The 26,337-nt window shown below is 44.0% G+C and overlaps 1 protein-coding gene across 6 annotated transcripts in view; it reads left to right on the plus strand.

Annotated features, from left to right (window-relative positions):
• SEMA5B (semaphorin 5B) overlaps positions 1–20,986 on the plus strand; it is a 281,602-nt gene extending 260,616 nt beyond the window's left edge. For 4 of the 6 annotated variants that reach the window (XM_061370066.1, XM_061370069.1, XM_061370065.1 and 1 more), the window contains one exon: positions 14,663–20,986. In XM_061370066.1, the coding sequence (XP_061226050.1) occupies positions 14,663–14,818 (156 nt within the window). In that variant the 3' untranslated portion in view covers positions 14,819–20,986. Of the gene's footprint in view, positions 1–14,124; positions 14,195–14,662 lie in introns of all 6 variants that reach the window. The other 2 variants (XM_061370071.1, XM_061370070.1) reach the window with 2 other exon arrangements.
• The last annotated feature ends 5,351 nt before the right edge of the window (positions 20,987–26,337 follow it).

Genomic DNA, 26,337 nt, shown 5'->3' on the forward strand with positions numbered 1-26,337 from the left:
AATCAAACAACAGTGCAGAGCATACACCCCTTGTGAAGCACTCCAGACACTGTAATCCGTACTTCATTACTGATCCCAAATAATTCATGATCATAAAATAGCAACCCCGAGGGTTATGGAAAAGAAACCAATTCTGTCTTTGGATGAAGAATCCTTCTGAATAAAGCAAGAGGCTGAGTGTTTGGTGTGGCATTCAACAACTGAAAAAAAACAATAAAGCTCAGGGTATAGGAAAGTGGATCCCTGTATGTACTGTAAATGTTCCTCTCTGCTGATGGTCATTGCTGCTGCAAATCACACTATTTTTTTATAGTGAGGAGAGAGCAGTGGTTCAAGTTTAAATGAATTTTAACTACTGTCAAGTGCCCTAGAGGAATGTCTAAGTCAGCCTTGGTCTCTGAGGATGTTTGTTTCTCTCTGCTATGGAAAACTTAGGGCTTCAGTGTCCTATCGCTTAATTTGATATGTTGCTGCTTCAAGTAAAATGGCTAATCCATTTATTTGTAGTGATCACAGCACATACACTGATAGCCCTGTGATATATGCATTTTTCATTTCCTGGTGACCCTTTTCCTGTGCATCATCCAAGCCCCAGGAAGTGGCTATAAAATTCAGACATAAGCTAGCAGATGATGATACCCAACATCATCAGTAAGTTATGAACAGCCTCCCTTAAGTATTTGCTTTAGCTGTATGGCATTTTAGAGAGAGATTTAGCTGATGTATTCAGCTGGAAAAAATAAACACATATATATATATAAATATATGGTAAATCAGATTGAAACATAAATTTTGTTTCTAGGGGATTTCATGCTTAACAAAGACTATTTCCCCTGAACAAAGTGGCATTTAAGAGCATTAAGTGCCTGAATGGTAGAGTACATATTTTTAGTACTTACCGTGAGTATAGTATTATCTGAAAAAGAATAGTAGGGGTAGGGGGTTGTATTGGCAATGGAGCATTGTGCCCTTTCTTGTATGATCCTGCAGTTGCAAATATCACTTCAGGGAACTCTCAATTTACATAATGCCTGCTAGGAAGTGAAAGCAAAAGAGCTTACAGATGGGGGAAAAAAGGATTAAGTGGTGCGTCTCAGTCAAAATATATTAGTGTCTTTTCTCCCCTTTATCATTGGGTCAAGTCAAATTGAACAGTCAAGCATGCCTGGAGGTGTGGCTGTCCTAGGATGATTGTGCATATAGAGTGACAGCTCTCTTGGAGGTGTCCTGAGCCCATGACAGCAGTGGCTCAGTGGGTTGCTGTGTGCAAGTCACAGATATCTCCCTCTCATCAATACATTATGTAAGAGTAGAAGAAGCTGCCAATTCAGAACTGAATGTCACTTTGCTCCTGCTCCCTCTGGGATGCTAAGCAGCTGCTCACAATGGTCTCCCAATGGGAAATGGTTCCTGCTCCATCCACTTTTAATAGAAACCCTCCGTTAATTTGCAGGGCTGTTGCTGCTCACCATGGGGTAAGAATCCACATTGTTCCTTTTCCCCCACCATTTTGAGAGAGTCCAACTTTCGGGATGACTTTGTTTTCCTCTTTAAGCCATATTGAGAATCTTTAAGTGACACTGGGAGTACATGCTTCACATTCATCCTGTCTTTTTTTTCTCTGTTGACTCAGCCTTCTCTCCTGCTTGTACAACCAGGTGTATCTCCTCCATGCCTTATCTCCTTACAGGCTGAGCTAGTCATTCTGGATGCTCAGACTAGTCTTCCTTTGAGGTTGTGTTACTACAGCTGTGATAATCTGTGGATACAGCAAGACTGGTTTATAGGCAGACAAGTTTTGTTTTGTTTTTAATTAGATCAATTAATATAGTTGGAAAAATCTGGCAGGTTTTTGAAGTGTGAGCTGCTATTTCAGACTTGAAGATAGAGAGGTGTGTTCAAAAGTTTATCTGATTTTTCCAGCTACACTAATTGATCTAATAATGGATATTATCTTTTTCTTGCAATTTTTGCCTTTCCTGATTTCTCAGAGGTTAACACGTATCTGCCCCTACCCACCTGTGCTGGAAGGAAGAGAATTAAATGAAAAAGAACTGCAGGAATGGGACTAACAAAATCACACTGTACTGACTGCTGTGTATTTACATGACTTCCCTCTACTGGTCTGAAGAAGAATATTCCAAAATACACCCTAGGCTTATTTGCTGAAAGTTAATGGTTCTCCCTTGGTCCAGGTCCTTGAAATGGTTCTTCCCTCCTTGTCTCCTCGAAGCCGTGCCTGGCAGCGTTATGTGCATTAGCTGAGCTGGGAAATCCTCAGCACTGCCAGGATGTGCAGGAAAAATTAATTATGTGTTTACAGAAGAGTTTAAAGGGAGCCATGAAAGAGCCAGGGAGCTGAAGAAAAAGGAGAGGACAATATTAGATAATAAATACCAGAAAATTTGTAACCTTTGTGGTATGCTTGGAGGGGAGCAGTCTCGCTGTTCTCCTAGAATAGCTCCACTAGCAAATAATGGATTTTTTTAGATAGAATTATAAAGAAATTGAGCTGCATGCAGACAAAATAAAGATAGCTGTATCAGTATTCAGAACTAGAGCTCAATGTCCAGAATGAGTTTGACAGTTCTGAGAGAGAACAGCCAAAATACCTTAGCTGTTTCTTTCCTGAACCATGACTGCCCTGTTCTAAAGAGCAGTTTAGAGCTCAGAGCTGCTCAGGATGTACTGGCTGCCACCACAGCACAAGCTGCACCAGCTGCAGCAAAACTTACATCCATTGCCTGATGCATCATTTATATATTCACAATAGGTTCGGCGTAGGGTAAGCAGCAGTAGCTCTGCCTGCATTCCCCTGTATCTGGGGGAATCCTCATTAAGTCAGCTCTACTATCATCCTGAGGTTTGGCACGAAGCATGTGAATAAAGGAAAGAACTGAAAATCTGCGGAAGAAGGAATCTATATGGACCATATCCCACAGTCTCTGAGAACCAGCTAATGAACAACTCCAATTACCTTTATAAATACCATGGATCTTGGGCAAACCCCTAGTGCCATTAAATGCAAAGGTAATACCAAAGCATTTGTAAGGAAGCAGGACAATTTCCTCCCAGCTAATAGAGTCATTATTAAGCTACTGAAGTCCAAAGCACAAAAGTCACACAGGTAGCTCCAGTAAGTCTGTGTGGGAGACACCAGTTGGATTTGGGATAAGACAAAATATCTGTAATCATACAGGCCCACAATTGATAGAGTATGCCTTGACCTTCCCTATTCAGCAAAGCGTATTGAATCCTACTTGGTCTTTAAAATTCGCCAGAGTAAGGGCCATATAAGAGAGTGGAAACAGAAGAAACAAGTTGGATTGACTCAACTATACTTTCAGTTACATCACTGGAAACTCATTGAAACAAATCTGTGTCAGTATTAATATGTAGACAAATTGGAATTAGTATTTGAGTGGCAACATGTCACGTGTTGTGATGAAATGAAAGGTGGTTGGGCTGAACTGACAGCTGAGCCAGGACCTAAAGCTAAGCAGGAATAAATCAAGCACAATCACTTTTTACACAGTTTCAGCGTTAGAGAATTAAGAGAAAGCACAAGGCTGAGCTGCATAAGGGCAGATTCTCAGATGGTTAAAAATGTAGCTTTACTGGTGCATACACCTGAAGAAAAGAGGATAGTATTTGTGTCTTAAATAATCGGAGATGTGTAAATAGTAATTGGCTTGGACTGGAATGCTTCGGTAGAGACTGAGATCTGGCTAATGGACTGTGAACATTGGGCAATCATTAATGGGAACATATGGAGCTACGGGGAGGAGTTGTTTGGGGCACTGCAAGCAGTAATGCAAGGTTTGGCTTTATTTAATATCTTCATTAATGACCTTGGAGAGGGTGCAGTCAGTGTGTTAATTAAACCAGCAGAAGATATTAAACTGGGAGGTGTGTCAAAAAAACAGCCACTGGTATAGAAATAATGGAAAATGACCTGAGGAGGTTATAAATGTAGAGAGGAAATAACAAGGTGAGATGCAACATGGTGAGAAAACAAAGCAATCTTGAGGAAAATAATCAAAAAGCATCTATTTAGAGGGTGGGAGATATTTGGAAAGCAGTAAGACTATAAGAGACTGACTGGAATTAGCAGATGGCAATTTAGGCCCAGGTTTTACTTTTATTTCTAGTTTTACTCTTTTGTTTGTTTTTTTTTTCACCACTGCAGTTCCACCTTTGCAATTCTCGGTCTAAGTGTAGCTCTGTGGGCTGGCACCAGGTTTGCATGATTTACGTTAGTAATCCAGCAGAATAAGCTGCTCTGAGACCATCTGAAAACTCAGGGCTGCCCACTTCAATGTAGCTGCAGTGAGGCAGTCAGAACTACCTTCCACAGACAGACCTAGACGGTCACTGTGACCTTACTAGCTGCCATCAGCTGAAGGCCAGTATAGCCCAGTTGCTCTAGTGGACTATTTATCCCACTCTACTCAGTGCTTGTCAGGCCACACCTGAAATACTGTGCTCAGTTTTAGTCCCCACTATACAAAAAACATGGCTGGAAAGGGTCCAGAGAAGGGCCACAAAAATGACCAAAGTACTGGAAAGCCTGCTGAATGAGGAAAGGCTGAGAGACCTGAGCTTGTCCAGCCTTGAGAAAAGAAGGCTCAGGGGAGACCTTATCACCATATTGCAGTACTTAAAGGGTGGCTACAAAGAAGATGGGGACTCCCTTTTTATAAGGAGACACATGGAAAAGACAAGGGGTAATGTGCACAAGTTACTGCTGGGGAGATTCTGACTGGACACAAGAAGGACATTTTTCATAAAGAGAACAGTGAGCCATTGCAATAATCTCCCCTAGCAGAGTGGTAGATTCCCCAACACTGAACACTTTTAAGATTTGGCTGGGCAGGGTGCTGGGACATCTAGTCTAGGTCATGCCTTCCCTAGAGGTTGGACCAGATGGTCTTTGAGGTCCCTTTCAACCTACTGTTATATGATTCTATGATTCTATTAAACTTAGTTTTAGAAGGTAGTGGTTATACCTTTGGTGAGTTAGTCTGAGTACTAGACTATGTGCAAGGATGGGTGCTGTAGCTCAACTGATGAGCCTCTTTAGTAACACTATTGTATACATGAGGCACCCAGGAAGGGCATACACCAAGGCATAGTAGTGCAGCAGGGAAACAGTTTACATCTTCCCACGCAGCTGAGATCATGTCTGCTATATCCTGTGCACCAGCTATATTGGGAAGCAGATTGAGGCAGCCTTGAATTTCTCTTTTGTGTCTGGAGCTGTGTCACGGGTGTTGCCACCACCAAATTACTGGCAAGCCAGGGATAAATAGCAAACTTTAGGCTAGACACCTGCACTTGCCAGTGGGAAGATTTCCATCAACTCCTTGGACTTCAATTTACAGTTCAGAAAAATACTTAGACTGGGATTTAGCTCTAAGCAGGAACTCACTTCAGTTTGCTTTACTATTATATACAGTTTGTCATCTTATTTATGTGCTTGAAGTCAGAGATGTATGAAAACATCTTTTGACAACGGTCCTTTGTGTTACCAACTCTGAAGGTTTTTATAAGTTAAAAATGGCAGTAATATAACCTCACTCCCTCCTAAGTATAAGGATAAAATATCTATTTTAAAACAGCTATAGAAAACTGTAGCTATTAGTTTTCTTATAATTGAATGTTAGTTCCATTGTCAGCCTGAGCACATCTACAGATGCTGCCGTCATTTGGGGGTTGTTTAATTTATTTACCAATAGCAGTGAACAAAGAATTTCCAGTCTAAAAATATGGTAAGCTTCCATCCAAAAATCACGTGCAGTCATGACTTTAGTGTCCCAGTGGGATATTTTGTTATCTCTTTTTGAGAGCAAAAACGTTCTGTAGAAATTAGGTTCCTCATCTGTACATCTACACTTCACTGTAAATCCTGCAAACAAACACCCTTATTGAATTCATCAGAAAACACTCAATACCTAAACCCTGGCCACTGCTACCTTTGACTTCAGTGTAGGCAGAACTCAAGAGATTTTATAAGAGCATCAGATGAGATAGTTTGTTTGGTGTAAGACACTAAGCAAATCTTTAGGAAAGATCAGAAAGAAGAATCAGTAAATTCTTAAAAATCACTCTTAGCTTGTGGTAAATACATGGGTCTCATAAGGTCTTCCTGGCAACTTTCTGTCTTTCCAGGATCATTTGTAATGCATAGCTTGAGAGGCACAGCAGTGTTGTGGCATCCAGTTGATCAGAAAAAAGAGAGCATGTGGGTGGGCCAGACATCATTTACTTTCTTGGTGTCAGTTATTGCCAAAAGAGGTTATTTTAGTTGTATGGTTTGTTTTGTTGAAATGTAATTATTATGCAAATTATTTCCCAATTTATTGGTTTGTATAATTCTGAAATCTCTGCCTTGGTTCTTCCAGAGATGTACAAGCTGTGGGGAAAGTTTCATAATATTAACATATTTCCACAACCCCAAGTCATTTGGCTAATGTTCCTAGAACACAAAAAGTAGCATCATTTAGCAAGAAGGCATGTCTAACACCATAAAACAGCTGATCTGCATTGAAAAGGCATTTTGCTCCATCTGATTTCGCTGCAAGAAACAAACAACTTAAAAGGAGCACAAAAGAACCTAAGTGTTGGCTCTCAGCTTCATTACATCATTGCGCAGCTCCCTTATTCCTCCATTTTCCTGGGGAATAAGGGGGAGTAATGGCCATCCCACTGTTGCTACAGGAAGTCTGTTAGATGCCGTTCCAAGGAAAATTGGAAAAGCTACCTCAATTCTTTTAGGGCTGATTGTGAGACTGAGTTCAGTGGGAATGTTGGCCTTGATTTGTGCAGAGGCAGGATGTAGGATGCACAGGGGCTTCATTTGGATATTGCTAGGAGGAATGAGCAGAGTTGCTGTCTGCTACCTGGACCCTGATTTTAGACTTTTGCCTGTGTCAACAGTGGATGCCCAGGGTTAGTGGGGATTGGAGTTGTTTCCCTCAGTTCCGTAGTGCCTGTGCTCTATTTGTGATCAAGGAAAGGACAAGTTTTTCTTTGTAGTGCACTGGGACATTACAATCTTACAATCTTGCAAGATGGGAAAGTGCTATTATGCAGTTCTGGCACAGGCGACACATCTCTGATTGAGTCCTGCCCACTGGAAATGTGTGCACTGCATTGTTCAGCCTCTTAGGATGTTAATGTGATGATAACTTGAACAAATGCTAGACAGAGTGGTTTGAAGTTGCCCAGGAAGGTCACCCAATTTTTTTGTTGTTCCTTTTACTTTTTCAAAGAGGCAAGTGTCATGGTAAGAGGTGGTAGAACTGAAATTGCACCTGTTGGCAGAGAAACAGTGGAGAAACTATGAGGTTGGGGGAAGTCATCCCTGCTCACTGACTTCACGGCAACTGTGGTACTGCATAGCTGGTAAAGATTAACCTAAAAAACTCTTGGGAAACTTGCTGACTCTCCCCATGCTAGTGCCAGAATAGAAAAGAAGATCTGGAGCTGAAAGAGAATGCTGAACTCCATAAAGCTGAGTGAGAAGATTAAGAAAATCTTGCCCACTGCATGTCAGCCTGTGCGAACTACTTTATGGCTCTTAGAATCACAGAATAATTAGGGTTGGAAAGAGCCTTAATCCCCCTGCCATGGGCAGGGACACCTCACACTAACCATGTTGCCCAGGGCTCTGTCCAGCCTGGCCTTGAACACTGCCAGGGATGGAGCATTTACCACTTCCTTGCACAACCCATTCCACTGCCTCACCGCCCTTACAGTAAAGAACTTCTTCCTTATATCTAACTTGAACTTTCCCCATTTAAGTTTGAACCCATTGCCCCATGTCTTCTCACTACCGTCCCTAATGAAGAGTCCAACATCCTTGTATGCCCCCTTCAGATACTGGAAGGCTGCTATGAGGTCTCCATGCAGCCTTCTCTTCTCCAGGCTGAATAGCCCCAACTTTCTCAGCCTATCTTCATATGGGAGGTGCTCCAGTCCCCTGATCATTCTCGTGGCCCTCCTCTGGACTTGTTCCAACAGATCCATGTCCTTTTTATGTTGAGGACACCAGAACTGCACACAATACTCCAAGTGAGGTCTCACGAGAGCAGAGTAGAGGGGCAGGATCACCTCCTTCGACCTGCTGGTAATGCTTCTTTTGATGCAGCCCAGGATACGGTTGGCTTTCTGGGCTGCAAGCATACACTAATGGCTCATGTTCGATATCTCATCAGCCAACACCCCCAAGTCCTGCTCCGCAGGACTGCCCTGAATCTCTTCTTTGCCCAACCTGTAGCTGTGCCTGGGATTGCTCCAACCCAGGTGTAGGACCTTGCACTTGACATGGTTAAACTTCATGAGGTTGGCATCAGCCCACCTCACAAGCGTGTCAAGGTCCCTCTGGATGGCATTCCTTCCCTCCAGCGTATCAACCGAACCACACAGCTTGGTGTCATCGGCAAACTTGCTGAGGGCGCGCTCAATCCCATTGTCCATTTCAGAGACAAAGATCAGGCAACTGGAGCACCTCCCATATGAAGACAGGCTGAGAAAGTTGGGGATGTTCAGCCTGGAGAAGAGAAGGCTGTGTGGAGACCTCATAGCAGCCTTCCAGTATCTGAAGGGGGCCTGTAGGGGTGCTGGGGAGGGACTCTTCATTAGGGACTGTAGTGATAGGACAAGGGGTAATGGGTTAAAACTTAAACAGGGGAAGTTTAGATTGGATATAAGGAGGAAATTCTTTCCTGTTAGGGTGGTGAGGCACTGGAATAGGTTGCCCAGGGAGGTTGTGAATGCTCCATCCCTGGCAGTGTTCAAGGCCAGGTTGGATGAGGCCTTGGGTGATATGGTTTAGAGCGAGGTGTCCCTGCCAATGGCAGGGGGGTTGGAGCTTGATGATCTTAAGGTCCTTTCCAACCCTAACAATCCTAGGATTCTATGTTGGACAAGACCGGTCCCAACACTGACCCCTGGGGGATATCACTTGTTACTGGTCTCCAATTGGACATTGAGCCTTTGACCACAACTCTTTGTATGCTGCCATCCAGCCAGTTCTTTATCTGCCGAGTGGTCCACCTATCAAATTGATGTCTCTTCAGTTTTGAGAGAAGGACGTTGTGCAGGACAGTGTCAAATACTTTGCACAAGTCCAGGTAGGTGACATTGATTGCTTTGCCTCTATCCATTAGTTCTGTAGTCCCATCATAGAAGGTCACCAAACTAATCAGGGAGGATTTTCCCTTAGTGAAGCCATGCTGACTGTCACCAGCCCCTTTGTTTTTCATGTGCCTTAGCATGGTTTCCAAGAGAACCTGCTCTGTGACCCTAATGGGCATAGAGGTCAGACTGGCTGGTCTGTAGTACCTCAGATCTTCCATTTTCCCCTTCTTGAAAATGGGGGTTTTATTTCCCTTTTTCCTTTAGTCAGGAACTTCACCTGACTGCCATGACTTTTCAAATATGATCTTTTGGTATTAGTTGTATGTGTATCAGATGCTTTTAAAAGCATACCTTTCACTTTAGCTTCTCAAAAACTATATGGAATTCCTTTTAATCAGGGGTGGTGAGATGCTAATCTTTCTAAATAGATTTTGAATTTTTTGTGGCTGTTGAAAGCTGAAACACTTGAACTGTTTATGTGTGTAAGAAATGTTTATACAGCTTATACATGCAGCTGTAGGATGGGACTAGTTCTGAAAGTCCTACACTGTTATGGATGAAGATGTTTTGATTCATCTGGGAGTATGTAAGCAAGTAGGTCAGTGGATTATGACTTAATGATTTGGAGCAGAGGCAGAATTTGGGGGAGTAGTGGCAAGGCATTGCTGGAGAAAAAGTAACAAATGGAAAATCTGAATGATGACTTAGGCTAAAAATATCAATGGAGAAGGCTGAGCAAAAGTAAATGTATGCACATGGCACAATACAGTCATGTTTAACACATCCAACACTTGGCTCTACCTTGGGAGAAACAGCCTGTGAGTGCATGTCTGTATTTTGCCTCCAGTATGAATGCCAGGGGGCAGAGCAGCACACAAGGGGAAATATCTATACACTTTTTCCTCAGACTCTTCCAGTTCTAACTAATTGCTAATACAATAGTAAGTGTGATAATAAATTGTTTACCTATTTCTGTAAATATTTAGATACTCAGGATCCTGTTGTGTTTGGCATAGACATGCGATTTATCAGCAACAATACTGGACCTTTTAACTATTTGACAGATCACACAAAATGGAGAAAGCTGATCCTGTTTTACATTCTCTTAAAACCATATTCATCTTAGTCCATCTAAAAACACCCCTGCTAGCAAAGCAGAGTTTCTGGGTCAGAGAATTTTTTATTAGTCATATGCCAGCGCAGCATAATAAAGGGTCTTTTTAAAGCAAGCAGTTGAAGGTGTGCCTGCTTTGAGTGATCCACTTGGTTGGGTTAGTGCATGCTCATGGCTTACTTTCAGCGAATAGGTTCTTAAATTGAGGTTAGTAGTGAACAATACAGAAGGAATAAATGATGTCAAATATGCTAGGATGGCATGGCTCATACTGGAAGAGAGGAAGTGGGTAAAACTATTTGATTGATGCATGTTGAGTTTCTAGTTACTGGTTGAATGGAGCACTTCTTCTAAGCAGGTCTTACAGGTTTTCATGTTAGCTCAGGGCCTGACTTCACTTTTTATGAGGAATATTATACATGCACAACTACCAGAAGTTTCTTTCTTCTCAAGGCAGAGGACCAAAATGAGGGCCTGAAATATGTTTCTGTCAGTGTTCGAAATACATCATGGGTAAGGCACAGAGATTATGCACCAAGTGATGTTTCAGCAATAAACGTTGGTCAGGCTTTTGGCTTACTGAGCAATCAGATCTAATCTGATGGCAAGGGGAGGTGTTAGTGTTTGATATGGAAGGGAGAAGGCAGGAAGAAGGGGAAAACACAGGCTGAGTGTCAGGAGAAGTGTAATCAGTAAGGTCTGGTGAGTGCTGAGCTGACTGACATGTCTCCCTGCAGGGTGCAAGATGGTAGTGCAGAAGAGCTCAGGCAGTAAATCAAGTCTTCCTTCTCTGAGTCTTCTAGTGAGGGCAGCCTGAGCTCTAGTGCTCACAGTACTGCTTTAGTCAGCTTAGTTACTGCAGCCATATGTAAGTCTCTACAAAAGCACAGGAAGATTCTCACTTCTGAGAGGACTAATTGGGCATTGTCTTCAGCAACCGTTTCTTGGCCACTGTAATGCTGGGGACTTGGCTCAGAGGTAGCTGAAGAGGCACCTGTAGGAGCTGGTCTGTGTTTTTCTGATCAGCTGTACTTGTGTGGTAGTGATGACTCTCGGTTTCTCCCATTGGGAGTGATAAATATTGGTGGGAATACATATGGGCACAGCATGCTGTTTTCATCCCCACAATAATTCCAGCGCGTTCAAGTTGTCAGGAGGCTCTGACCCTGACAGCATAACCCATGTAGCTCTTGAGGAATGACTTCCAAAGGGAAAGTCATTGACCATCTCTGTCACAGCAAGGAATTGCAGATGAGAGCAAGCATTAAAGAGATGAGTAAAAGAGCACAGTAGACCACCGAAGAGTTTTAACCTCTTCTCCTGCAGTGCATGCATGACTGTGTGTGTACATCTCTAAAATTCACTGCTGCCTCATTTCCCTTCTTCAAAACATCAACCAATTTCTAGTGCCAAAGAACCTAATAATCTATTTATTAAAATGAGACAGGCAGTAAGTTTGTGTGGGGAAATGTTAAGGCAGTGCACATTGATCATGCTGATTTAGGACGGTACTGCCATGGCAGCATATCTGGAGATAAATTCTGTGCAGCTAATTGCATTATAAATTCTGCTAAACCATTTTCATAAGGTCTTTCCCTAAGATATAAACCCTCCATCAAAAATAAAACCAAAAAGAGCAAAGGAGCAGTTGTGGGTTTTTTCTTAATTAAATGTTATATGAAAGTAAGACAAGAGAGAAAGGGAAAAATGCAAATTGTTTTAATTAAATGCTAAGTCTGCTGTAAAGGGCTAGTTTTAAACACCATGGGATATGTTGAAACATACAGATTTTACAATTGAAAGACAAAAAAATGTGCAGTCCTGAGGTCTTTGTCCTCAGATCAAGATGTTCCTAATCCTAGGTCAGGATTTTGATGTTACCAAATTTCAGAGGTTGTAACCCTGGCATTTTATGAATCTTAACTGTTCCAAAAAGTGACCCAGATAAGGCCTGGACACTGGACCACCTTCAACAGAGTCCAAGTACTGCAGCAGTGGGCATCAGCCTTTTTGTCCTGCTGGGCTGGACCATTGCTATGAGGTTACATTGACTGCAGTGGGTATCCTGGGCTAGAGACACTGACAAGAAACAGCAGTCACTGTGGTGTTTGCCAGAGATCCCCAGGTACTCAGTGGCAGCACATAGGAAAGTGCATTTTTACAGAGGATCTCAAATGCTTTTACCAAGCTGGATCAGAAGACACTGGGGCACAGAGCAGCTGATTGGATTTCCCAAGGAAGCATAGCAAACAGCAGAAGCCTGGCTTCCTTGTTTCCCAGCCTCCAGCACAAAGCAGCAGACTGTTGCCCACACTATTTTTATATTTCTTTGGGTGGCTGGGAGCAAAGTATGACATTTCCATTCTTTCTTTCATATCAAAAGGCACAAATTCTCATTCCTTGGAAATATTTGTCACTCTGAGCATGCCTGTACAATTTCCTCCTTGCTTCCTACAAGTAATACACCGTGAGCTTATTTTGGAGACTACAGGCTGAGAGAGATTACGGTGAGAGCAGGAAGAGGCTGGGTCTCCTCCAGTTTTTATGTTTGAGATGTTTCAGGTAGTACCCATATCCAGAAAAGTTATTCAGCAGTTCAGCAATTAGTGAATTTCTTTGCCAGGGTCATTTTGCCACAGGAAAGCCTTTCCTCCTAGCATTTTGCATGAAACTGGGAGTTGCATCTCCCAGGGTAGCAGCAGCTATCAGTCTGCTATCGGATTTGAAGAAAGTGTTTTCTTTTATCCTCCTCCTCTTCCCTTCCCCATGCAGTAAAATTATTCAACTGCAGAGAATTTGGGAGATAAATGTACTGCCTGTGGTATTCTCTTTGAGCCTAGGGATAGCTGTTATTATTTCAGCAGTCAGTAGTCAGTGGCTACACCCTGACTGTGCAAAGGGGACGTACACAGGGTGAGACCCTGCTAATTGCAGTCTCCTGAGAGTTAAGCACCCACTGTTGGCACATTGCCCCAGTGATGCCAGGGCTGGGGGGAAACAGGGACTTCCCCAGAAGGCAATTTTTATCGATGGAGCCACAATGCCTGAAGTGTAGGGGCCTGAAGTTACATGAGTCAGGTAAAGCCAGTGGAGGTGGGTATTTCATGGAGAAGCATTAGTTAATTAATTTTCATCTTGCCCTGAGCTGGGTCAGGTATGAGGTGTTTGTCTCAAGGGGGAACCAAGCTAAAGTGGCTCCCCCAGCAGCATCGGGTTGTGGCAGAAAAACCATTAAGGTGCCAGGGCTAGTTACCTCTTTAGACCTCTCCATCTCTCTGCTCCAGACAGGAGAGATGCTCATATCCTCTTTAAATGTGCTGTGCTCTGATCATGAGGCTGCTGTAACAAACACAGTAGTGTTGACTCCCAGATCAAAGGAGTGAGTTCCCTGCATAACAACCATTAAAAGTGCATGTAGGAGCAGCATAGGCTAGAGATATGTATAAGAAATTTAAGTTAGGGGTTAGTTGAAAAAATGGTCGTAAGAGTTCCTCAGCCAAATTCACAGAAAGCAAATGACTGTAAAGATGCAGGAGAAAGTTCCATCAAATTATTGCACGTACACCCAAATGGGATTTTATCCTTGTACACAGGTAACAGCCGGCATAGCAACGGGCTTTAATCTGATGAAAGGGGACAGACACCTGCTTGCTGGTGGGAAGAGTAATATTAATTCTTGCAAAAAGCAAAGAAGGAGGGTGGAAAAGGGGAGGGAGAAAAAAAAATTCTAAATTTTTATGGTAAAAGGGGCATTTGTGGCTCTCAATTTTATGTTATTATTGCCAACAATTGTTACATGGTTGTTGATTTTTTTAAGTCATTTTAGGTTTTCCAAAAGTGACCATGATTTGTTACTTATACTGTAGCTTACAGAAGTGACACACTTAATATCGGGGGGTCCAAACCTGGATATCTACCAATGGAGATGGAGATCAGGTAAATGCACACCTGCTCTTCCAAAGAGAAAAAGCTGCCATTTGGCAACTGGTTTGAGAGGGAGCTGCAGTCTGTAACATGAGCATTTTGGAAGAGATTAGATTGAGTGCTGCCCTTTGTCACCAACGTTGGTGTAGGCCCAGCATGGTTTTGTGTGACAATGATGTTTAGACAACATGCCATTTACCAGGGTAATCCAGGTCTCTGGAGAAGGCTCTGGGTTCTGGCCCTAGCAGTAGCTAACCACAGGTCCACCAAAGGAGACCTGGCAGGAGCTGTGGTCCCCTGCAGACTAGTCCCATACCGAGTACTATGTACTGTCTTACTCTCCCAGCTGGAGGGAAGGAGGTGGTGGCTGCAACCAAGACCTTGATGGAGAAGGCAGGTGAGAGGGAGGTGTCTGCAGGTAGTAAAGAGTAATTATGTGACACCATTACCATCCCTGTCATGTCCTCTTCTCTTTTACAGACACTTAACAAGAACAATTTGATACCAGATGACAGGACCAACTTCTACCCATTGCAGCAAACCAATGTGTACACAACAACTTATTATCCCAGTACACTGAATAAATATGACTACAGGCCTGAGGCCTCCCCTGGAAGGACCTTTACCAACAGCTGATGATGGACAGATCCTACAGGACTGGATACTTCCTATATGATTTTTTTTTAAATTGATTTTATGGACCAAATACTGGCTCAGCCTCTAGATGTAAATATTGTACAGTAGGGTCTTTTTTTTTTCCTTTGGTTAATTGTATTTCTTGTAAACAGCACATCTCCTTACAAGGACAAAACCACATATGGACCATTCTGCAGTGCTTTTGTGGATATTTGGCTGGAGATGGCTCTTACTACTGCAACTGTTTATGGCTGGAACATCAGTGTTGTTGTCCAAGGCCAACATTGTCACAAGGAGGTGGCTGTGTGCTGGGTCAGTGGCCACCATGCAGCAGCACACAATATGTGGGTGCACTCTAAGCAAGGTAAGAGGTGATCTCCTGGGGCAGGAGTGTGAGGCGCATCCTTCCTGAGACAGGGTAGCAATGGTGCACTGGATGACACACAGCTCATGAGACAGGCTGAGCGGGACTCCATCGTGCCAACAACTTTCTTTCTTTTTCTTTTCCTTTTTTAATTTTTCATTTTTTTATGTTTCTGGGAAAAACAAACAAACAAAAAGAAGCGACTTTCTAGGGCAGTGTTCCCTGTATCTTCAACAGAATCTTTTCATATTACAGGAAATACTTTCCGCAGCCTTCTTTGGTAATATGCAGTTCAGCTGATGAGAAACAACACACAAACAAAGTGCATTACACAAAGAAGCTTTCCAGAATGTTTCCAGTCTTAATTGAAAGAAAATTATACAGGCAGTGAGACACTGAGAGAAGTAAATGTTGGAATAACATCGGAGATGTGAACTTGGAGTGCCTAACAAACAAAGATGTTTATCTCGCTGGAAAAAAAAAAAAGATGTGATGATTGCCATGCAAGAGCCATGGACTTTTTTCTTTCTTCCTTTTTTCTTTTTCCTGAGACAAATGTTAACTCTTTTTGTTCTAGCTTTGATCCTGATTCCGTCTGCCAGGAAAGGCAACTTTCAAGGCCATGCTCTTCTTGTGGGAAGTCACTGTGCTTTGGGCTGGTTATTCTCCTCTTGTTTCGTTGTTGATTTTTAGTTCATTTACTTTCAAAGAGTGAATAATTCTGACTTTTCAGAGGGAGGGTATTTTTGTACGGAATGTTTCCATAGTCTGACATGACCCAGAAAGTCTGCTGCACATTCTTACAGCGTCTTCCAGTCAGTACTCTATGAAATAGTAACACAGCTGAGTAATGTGCGTTGTTTGCCAATATCTCTTTAATTTTTCGGAACAAAAACCAACCCAATGAACAAATGCTGCTGCAGCTATTGATCTGGGGCAGTAGCATTATTAAACAGTATATCCAGCCTTGAAATGTAATTTTGTGTATGTGTGTGACTGTGTCTACAAGAACTGTATTAGTTTGATGCAGAAGCCATGTTGTCTACAACCAGATGTTTGTCTGACATAATTGTTTGTTTGGCAAAAAGGAAACTTATTGCTGGTGCTTAATGTACAATTACATCCAATGTGTTAGCAATGTGGACAAGTTCACCGCTGTTATCATTCAGTGTTTCTAAATATTTATAATGAACTCCTGATGCTAAGGATGTTAGAATGTCGCAATACTGAGCATGAGATAAAAGTACACCCTGAAACACGCATGAGCTCCATGTGGTCCTGAGGTTGGCTTTGTTGTGTGCATCTTACTCGAGCAATTGCCATGCCTGTACGTGGCCATTGATTTGGCCATGTTCCTGGCAGTCCCGTTTGGCTTCGCTTTATTTCAGGTTTCGCTGTAAGCTGGCACCGATCGTTTCTCAGTGCTATTCCTTTGCAGTTGCTTGTTTGGAAGCCCAGCTTGGGCTGTGTACTCAGCTCTTTCATGTAGGCAGCCAGTAGGAAATGAAGAAAGACTGTGACAAGTATATTGCTTTTACTGCAAGGAAAAGCCAACACAGTTCTGTAAGCCTGTGTTATGGTGGTTTGACCAGAAGGCAAGAATAAAGAGGCCTCCCATTTTTAAATTACTTTGTCCAACTTCAGTTTGCAGTGATTGAAGGCTGTAGGGATATTTGTAGTAAAGTGAGGTCATTAGCACTGCCCTGGGGACACCTTAGGCTCAGTGGTGCCCCTCATTTTCAGCAGTTGTTTTTCTAATTTAGCAGCTCATCCTGCTTCTGCTCTATTCACTGGGTGAAATAGGGAGAACAGAGGAATTGAGATAGAGAGAGGTGCCCTTAAATAGATGCACTCACATTTGAAGCAGTGGGGTCAGGAGCTGGTGCAGACCTTGAAGCTCCTGCTGCAGCCTGAAGCAGCCTGTCGCAACCCTCCAAGTACGCACAGTGGCCCTAACTCCTCTGCCAGCATGGCTGCGGTGGGAGCTGTGGGACTGAAGCAGGATTACCAGGGTAGGAGAGCCAAGAGCCAGCACCTGGAGGGAGGCTCTTCCTAGGCTCCTAAATCCCATTTGAGGAGTGATGCCTTTGTGCCTCATGGTGTAATCACCTGCCTTGCTGACCTCCGTGGCCCCTCAGCAACTCAGAAAATCCTGACTTAAAGTAGTTCTAACAAGTATATAGCCCAGGGGTTGAAAATTATTACATTTGACTATCAGGATGGGATTTTCCCAGCTTTAATTTATGTGATTCATAAAAAAACATTGGCTCCCCAGATTACTCTAGCCGTTGTGAAATCAAAGCCATCTCCAAGCTTCCCCCTCAGAAGATTCCTTGTATTGATACATTCTGCAATTACTATGTACATGGCAGAATTGCAGCAGGAGTTTGGGGGGATGGGAGCAAGTCAAACTTTGCAATCATTGTAATTTCCTATTTTCCTTTCTTTTTCTCTCCCCCCTCCTCCTTCAACATTTTTCCATTTTCAGCTTCACAGAATAACATGATGTCAACTGCGTGTTTTTTTTCCCCAATGTGCCGCGTAGCAGCTGAATTTATTTAAATGTTCAGCTCACCAAGATAGGTCATTACTTCCATTGTGCTCAGGAGGGGCATGTTTTGTAGGCTATTGGAGGGCAGATGCTTTGAGAGTGGTGCCTGTGGTTATAGTTTCATCAAGCCATTTCTTCTTACCAGCCATCCGAATGGATTCAGCCCTTTCCGATATAATTGGCAATCACAGCAAGGGTCTGTAGACTCCATTTGAGCAGAAAGTAGAATCCAGGAGAGAGAAGAGAGAGCACAATAAAAAAAAAAACAAAACACATATTACTCACTATTTGCATGAGTGTGAGTTCTTCAAGGACAGTGTCAATGGGATGTGAGGGTTGCATTTTTTATGAGCTGGCTAATGCATGGCAGGTTAATGACACCAGGTACAGTGACATTCTTGCATCCAGGTTAATTCAGCACCTTGATCGTCAGGTCTGTAATATCTGTAGCAGCTTGAATTGCTCCTGCAGCTGGATGTTAAAGTTGCTAAAATTTCCTATTTATAAGGCCATCTGAAAGTGCACTGGAAATGCATTTAGTTCAGGAGCATTGCTTCCAAAAGACTCATCTTGCTCTCTCTCTATTTTTTCTTTCACTTCTAAGACAGAGAAGGGGAACCTGGGCAGTTCCTGTGCTGGTCTAGCGACACTGGTTCTCTGCAAACCCTTTGGATAGGATTCGGACATACATTATGTAAAATACGATCGAGATCTTACAGCCAAGTGTGTAGCGGAAACATCTTTAATTAGGCCATTCTTCCTTTTCCATGGAAGTGGCTGCCTTTCTCCCTCCAGATGGGGTGTGCATTATGGTCTTATCCAGGCTGTGTTGTGCCACTGCTGTTGGGCTTTACTTGATCAGCTGTCACCCACCAGAAATAACTTGTGCCAAACCACCTGATGATGGTACCACAGTGTAAGAGGTGCTGTTGCTCTAAAGGCGCACTTGAATGTTCAGCATATGAGCCAGGCTGCTCTTAAACATATGAACTGTACAGACACTATAGAAGAAATTGTATTGTCTTACCACCACTGTTCCTAATGCCTTACAGTTGGAAAGTGAGATGATTGGTTTGAAATCGACAGAGTAGGAATGGAGTTCATGTCTGATGCAGACAATTGATGCCTCCAGTGTTAATCCTCTGTTAAGCCCACCTGGAGAGAAAATTGCTGTCCACTGAGATTGATTTATTCTTTGTACCAAATATAGTGGGGGAAAGTTATATATATATATAAAAATATATATATAAAAAAAATGTAAATGTAAAGTTTGTGTAACAGCTTACTCTTTTTTTTGTAATAGTGTATACATCTATCAGTGGATAGATACAGTATATATTTATAATATATACACACACAATATATATATTTAACAAAATGCCTGCAGAGGAAACTTAGAATAAGAAAGGCAGTGCTGGTATTCAAATTCACAGGGACAAAATGAAGAAAAAAAAACCCATAAAAATATAGCATCCTTCCCATTAGTTTAAAAAAAAAAAAGCCCCAACACTTTTGAGGTAAATGAAATATAATTTTTTTAATTGAAAAGAAAATTGATTTTTCTAGTTAGAAATGCTGATCCTCCCCTAAATCATTCTGGTTAAGAATGATTAAGAAAAATATTCCCGTTACTGCTTATATTTTCTGAAGAAGCCTCCCATATCTCTCATGTATCATCACTCTATTGTTTTTGTAATTACAAGTAGGGACTAATTGCGCAAAGAAAATTGAAATAGCAAGTAGGAGTAACAAATATTGTACCATTAGCCAAAAGACATCATCCATTAGGACAGAGAAAATGTCAACTTCCATGTTAAAGAAGATAGCAATTGCCTTCTGAGTTATTGATCGGCATAATAAGCCTTGCTTTATAATCGCACTAGAAGGTTTTAGTACCAAATTTAGGGAAAAGGAACCCTGCAAACCCATGGCTTTTTGTTTTCACAGGGGCCCAGAGAAGCCACCAGCCCATGGCAGTCAGGTACCTGGTGCCATGGATGTCTTTGGAGCTTCCAGCATTCATGGCCAAGGCTCTGCATCTATTCCTCGCCCTGTTACCTCCCATGAGCCAGCCTTCACACATGACAGGGCACAGCACCCCTTGGAGCTGTCTGGAGTACAGAGGAATACCTAGTAAATTGGGTTTGAAGGACTTTTTTTCCCACAGATCACTCTAATGCCCTCCTGACCATGGCCCAAACTCGAACAGGTGAATCTTCCCCTTAAGCTTGTTAGGAGGAAACTTCAAGCAGCTTCAAGAATACATTTGGGGTAGGTGGAAAAATCCACAAATTTTGATTGCCAGAGCCTTCAAAACTGGACAGAAGCCCCTCTGGAGCTGGGTGCTTCTGGTACTTGCCCTGTCTCAGCTGGAAATATCTCCTTTGGGCCCTTTGTGAAATGTTAGCATCTGCATTAGCCCTGGCTGGAGGAGCAAAACCAACAACCCTTTATTTAGAGAGCCACAAAATTAAGTAAGTGCTCAATAGCATTTGACACAAGTTTGGGTCTCAAACTTGATTTTTTCCCTGATCTGCCTCCAGCCTCAGCTGTAAATTTCTATGTGAGAAGGTTCAGTGCTGTAAGAGCTGCATTTGGCTTTCTGCAATTCCCAGCTCCCATTTGGTTTTAAACAAATCTGATCATGAAAAGTATTAACACTGCCCTCTAGTTCTGAAACCTCCGTCAGCGGGATGCTGTTCCTTCACATGCCATGGAGTCAAGCAGAGGTCGGCATGGATGGGCCATTAATAACAGAAGCAAAAATGTTTTTTAGTAACGAACGTCAAACAACATAAAAGCCAGCCAGCTGCATGCCAGTGCGGTTTCCATCCACACACCCCTCCCTAGCTGACATCCAAACCTGTGCATACCTAAAAGCAATGCGGTTAATTAGAAGCATTCCCACAGAGAACACTTTAGGGAAGATGAATGGTATGTGTGATGGAAATGACAGGATTTAGCTTGTAGTTGAGGTGGGAGAGTGACAGATGCAATACTGGATCATGGGAAATTGTGATGCAAACACAGAATGCTTGCCCTAAAACAGCAAAACCTGGAGAGTATTACTGAACTCTGTTGTGAAGGCACATCACCCTTCCTATGCAACTGAACTTGATGGTACTTTAGTATAAAGGTGACCTAGACTGTAATCACTGCCTTTAGACACTGTGAATTTTTTGGGGTACTCTGTATTTTTATATATTGTACAATGTAAAGAATAATTCAGAAATAAACCAGACCAACCTGAGAAGCCTGTGAGTTATTTCCCTCTGTGGCTGCTGCATGGTGGTGCTGGGGCTCCTGAGCAGTGCTGGCAGGACAGGTCAGAGGGAACGTGGAGGAGCTTCCTCCTGATGCTGGTGGCCAAGGGCAAGGCAAAATCCACTCAGCTGCTTGTGCAGGGATGGGAAATTGTAGCATACATCCTTCCTTCCTGCCTGCACTCCAGCTGCATCCTGAGGCCTGAGTTTGGATTAAATCTGTCATGAGTTGAAGACTCTGTGGCTACAGAATTGTGTTACTGAGTGAAATGCTGAAGTCTGTTACTGGAATTTGACTCCCTTCTTATGGAAGCCTGCAGGTCAGAGTACAGCTCCACCCCAGACCTGGGGTGCATTTGAAAAACAGTGTTTCTGAGTAAGGTGCCCAGTGAGGTAAGATCAAATCTGTCTGAAATTCGGGGTGCCAAATCCACATGCTGTTCTGCTGTACGTGTCTCCCCTCTGCTCCCAGCTCTCCGCACATGACACCAAGCTCCTTGGCATGGAGATCAGCTTCCACAGGTCCTTTCAGACGTATGTGCTCCGTTCCAATGAAATCCAACTGCTGCTCCTTCGTAAGCCCTACATATTGATGTGAGAAGTTATGAAAAGCTGAGGGACACATTCTGACTGAAGGATGATTGTAGCCTCATATTGAAGAACGTTATAGCTCTTGTTGCATTTATTAATCAAAGTAAAGACCATGAAAAGTGACAGAGTCAGGAACATTTTAGTTTATGTTCCGATACAGCTCAAGACTTATATTGAAGTTTCATACAGAAAATTACACCATAATGTCATAAAAAATAGATTGGATTACTAATAACCTGAAACGTGCTACACCTGCATACATAATACTTTAATCCTAGTAAATCATGAGCTATCATTTGGGTGTTTTCATATTCCCAAGGGTGCGTACAGGAATTTCTTTTCAATGCAGACCATTAAAAAGTAATTGAGAGGCACAAGATGAGTAAAAACAAACTTGCTGTGAGTAAGATGGATTTTTTTCCCAGTTAGCTTGCATGATAACACAGGGAGGTCATTTCTGAAAGGTTTTGTTTTGCATCAAGCCACTTCTGCACTCAATTAGAACCAAAAGTGTCGCATTGGAACCTATCTCCAATTTCCTTAAAATCTGTCTACCACAACAGTTTTTTCTAGTTGCTAATTTGATTCATGAACATTACAGTTTCACTTGCAGCCTCTGTGCGCTTTTGGTCTCTCACCTCCCCTGTACGCTTTTTCTTCTTTAACTCCTAACTGTGGGGTAAACAGTGACAGCTTTGTTATCTTGCAGGTTCCTCACCAGGTTTTTATTAAGCCAAAGCCCCACGGCTGCACAGCCCCCCCCAACCTGCCTTTGGTACCACTCAGGGGTCAGTGTAAGAAATGGAGGAACAGGCAACAGCAGAAGGTCCCTGATGATTCATGTCTGCATGTTTCCTCCAGGACTCTATAATAAATGCTTTAGGGATGCCCTTAGCCAGATGTGGCACTGACAAACCTGTCCTAGCCCTGGCCCTCCATATGAAGCCCTTCTGCTGGTGTTTTCTTTCCCATCAAGACTTGGAAACATCCATGGCTGGTGGGGCACTTGCCTGGGCAAGTGCACAGCCAGCACATGGTGTTATGGAGGACAGGATGGGCAGGGAATTGCAGCCTAGCCCAGTTAATGATGTCAGTGAAAACACTGGAGCAAGGACTTGGATGAGCAAGCTCTAACCACTGCAGAGTGGCTGAGCAGCTGCGTGCTGGCACCAGGGCATTATCAAGAGCACATCATGCCAGATCAAGCTAATTTCCTCCTCTGAACAGGCACCACATCCTGCAGATAGTGCAGAAATAAGAAATAACCAGCAGCCTGATTTTTAGCAAGGCTTCGACCCTCTCATACACAATCCTCACACGCTGCTGGAGAGATCGATGGCTGGGCAGGTCGCCACACAGGCACCCTCAGAAAGCACTCAGGCTGTGGCGAGAAAGAAAAGCCCCGAGTGGGTCTCCTACTGCTATGCCCAGCACCCCTGTTAGTGCCCAGCACCCCCACCAGTGCCCAGCACCCCACCAGTGTCCCCGGTCCCACCACCATGACATGATCAGAAGCCCTGGCTCTGACTCCTGAATCTCCCTCTGCCCATTTCACATCCAGGCATTTCACTGATGTATGAGAGCCCAGGCAGCCCTGCTGCTGTGAGCAGGCAGGGGAGAGTCCCCAAGCTCAGCAACAGCCTCTGAGTCAGCTTAAATCCGGAACAGCCACCCCAGGGCAGAGATCAGCACAGAGCAAGCACCTCCTCAATGTGCTTGACACTCCTATGTAAAAGCATTGCTTCCCATGGGTTCTCCTGTGCTTTTTCCCCTTGAGCGTACAGCCAAGAGACCACACACTCTTCAACACAGAGCTCAATTACCAAAACCTTTGGAGATTCATTAAAAATGCTGTTTTGCTAACAGCTGAAAAGCATTTTGACATGGTTTTGTTCATTCAGAAAAAGCCACTCGTGAAGTCGTCACTGCACTTTCTGTTTAAAAAAGCTGCGGTTTGAATTAACCAAGAAGGTGCCAGAGTTCAGCACTGCACAAGCCTGCTTCCAAAAGAATAAACCCATCACGCCACCACACACACATCATGGGAGGTAAGGACAGACAATTAACTCCTGACATAGTCAGAGATGGAGAAAAGCAGGCCATTAGGGTAAAACATTGGCCCATTTCCTAGGTCACCCCCCCCCCCCTTCCCTCCTCTCCCCTCTTCCCCCCTTTCCTTTCCCCAGCCCATCTTTGGTCACATTTCAATCATTCAATCTACTCATGATAGCTGCAAACCAAACTGTTTTCCTCTGGGGAAAGGACTGAATCAGGCCAAGGTAATTTTGTTTGTTGGGATAGAAATGGCTCTTGGCAGCTGGGAAGACTCTCGCCTTTTCCTGCTTTGCACTGGTGCACTCGTAGGGCAGGTTTGTTTTGTGACCATAGTTTTATGACCTGTTTTTTTGTTGTGACTGGTTCTGTGTTGTCCATCCCATGGCAGAGACTCAAGTGCTCTCCTGGCTGAGGAGCTGTGCTGCAACGCTGTCATGCTTCAAATCAGCTTTTCTGGAGACGTTGAAGGTCAAACTTTACAGTTTATGAACCGGCAATTAGCTGTAACCAAAAGGTAGTCCTGGTTTTCCATCACTCTGGAGACAGCATGGTCCCGCAGAGACCCAGCCTTAGCATCGACCATGGTGAATGGCAACAGACTGTTGAGGCTCGATCCATCTAACCTTCCTGTATTCTTTCATTTTTAAACCTCCCATAATCATTTCCTTGCTGTCATGGAAATAATGGAGCCAGCAATGGATTGCTCCCCTCTCAAGCGCAGGGTAATGAACAGCCATCAGAAACGTTTGCTATTTCCATGATGTGAAGCATCAATGGCCACAGAGAAAACTGTACCCATTTTTGCAGTACTTAATTTACTGTCACAAACAAGCGATCTGTGCGAGAGAGCACACTTAACGCTGATACACTTTTATTACCCTGGCAGGAGCCATGTTATTGTTTTCTATTTTCACATTTCTTAGCAACAACATGTTTTTGTGCATAGGTTTCTGTAGGAGCTCGGCTGTTTCTTGTGTTGTACCCGATTTACATACTGACTTACATCAGCCTGTCCACGGGCGAGAGCCTCGCTTTCCGCCTGAAAGCCTCCTGGCAATTACTCCCATCTTCTGCTGATCCATCACCCTTCTGGCGCTGGAAGAGACAAAGCCGTCTGCCTGGCAGAGGCCGCCCATCGTGGGGAGCAGCTGGTCCCTGGCAGTCCCTACCACGCTGAGTGCTGCAGCAGCCAAGGAGGGTCTGGGGCTAAGAGGTACGGGCTTGTGCTCCCATCACTTCTGCACACCAGCCTGGAGACACACAGTTCTGCCCAGCCAAACAAAAGTCATCTCTGAGGGCCTCATGAGGGTAGGGCAGGCTGTGATGCTTTAGTCTAGGCTGAGACCTACTCTGAAAATCTCTCAAAAAGGTCTCCTCTGCACTTCAGTGGCAGCTGAGGTTATTTTTGTATGAGGTAGTGATGTTCCAGTTCACACTTCTGCTGCTCATCTGCCCACCACAAACCTCAGAGCCGCTCTTTCCTTTGCCCACCAGAGATTTCTTCCAGCATCAAACCTCAACCGCAAAGCCATGCCCACAGTCCCAATCCTCAGCTCTGCCACCAAAGGCAGATTTAGGAGAATCCTGGGCAGAGTTTGGGGTTCAGAACACCGTAGGATCACTTCATCAGCTACCTGTGCTTCCTCTGCCTGTGCTTGCCTGAGCTCAATTATTGGGGTCCAAGCAAGGTGGCATTTTCCTGTATGCTGCCTGTGGGGAGGTTTGCATTCCCTGTCCGCTGCCGTTTAGCACCTAAACCAGGTACTTACTGTAGCTGTAAGTCTGTGACCAAGCAGACAGATGGACAAACGGAGGGACAGGCTTACTCACAGCACAGCCCTTGCAGCTCCAAGGGTATGGGTCCAGCATCCTGGTGGCACCGGAAGAGTGCATCTCCAGAGCACCTCCAGCTCTGGGTGCCTGCAGATACGGAGCAAAGCAGAAAGCTTCCAAAACAAACCTCACTGCAGCCATGGGACCTGCTGCAGAACCTCCTGCTGACAGCCTGGGACAAGCCGGGGCTGCCCCACTGCTGTGTTCCCATGCACCCATGCTCGTTTGGCTCCTGAAGAGTTAGGATGGATTCTGCAGCCCTTAGCCAAGGATGACTTCAGTGGGTGACTGGCCCACACTGGGAGAGGAGAGCGTGCTGGTCCTGGCAGCTTGCATGAGGAGTCCTGGCATGATGCACGCACCGGGCTTCCCCTCTGCCTGCACAAGCCCAAGCTATAGGAAAAAATATGCCCTGGTCGCAAATTTGTGTTCATGTAGCCATGTGTGCAGAGCAGCATCAGCGACATTGTCCGGTGCAGGAGAATGCCTTGATTCCTGACAAAACTCCTAGCTGCAGCCCAAACCGTGCTCCTGGAGCAGGTGAAGCACTGTGACTGCTTCACCCTCATGACCTGCAGCAAGAACTAAAGGCAGGCCCACCTGCATCTGGGTGCTGCTGCTGCTCTTCCCCAGCGTCAGCATCCCCTGGCACTGGCCTGCAGCCCAGAGATGCCAGATCACCCACACCTAGCATTTAAAGTGGCCCTGACTTTTCCCTCAGCCTCTGCTGGCCCCATGGCCATTAGACACGAGGTATCTGAGCAGCTCCTCCACGTCTGGCCACAACACTGAGTGGCTGCACCCAGCCTGGCCCCAGCCCAGCAATCCCACAGGGCCCATCTGCCCACACGTAACTCCAACG

This window comes from Neopsephotus bourkii, unplaced genomic scaffold (assembly GCF_033783945.1).
Source record: "Neopsephotus bourkii isolate Nb327-2 ecotype Australia unplaced genomic scaffold, CSIRO-AGI_Nbou_v1 NB_1526, whole genome shotgun sequence".
Taxonomy (NCBI): domain Eukaryota; kingdom Metazoa; phylum Chordata; class Aves; order Psittaciformes; family Psittacidae; genus Neopsephotus; species Neopsephotus bourkii.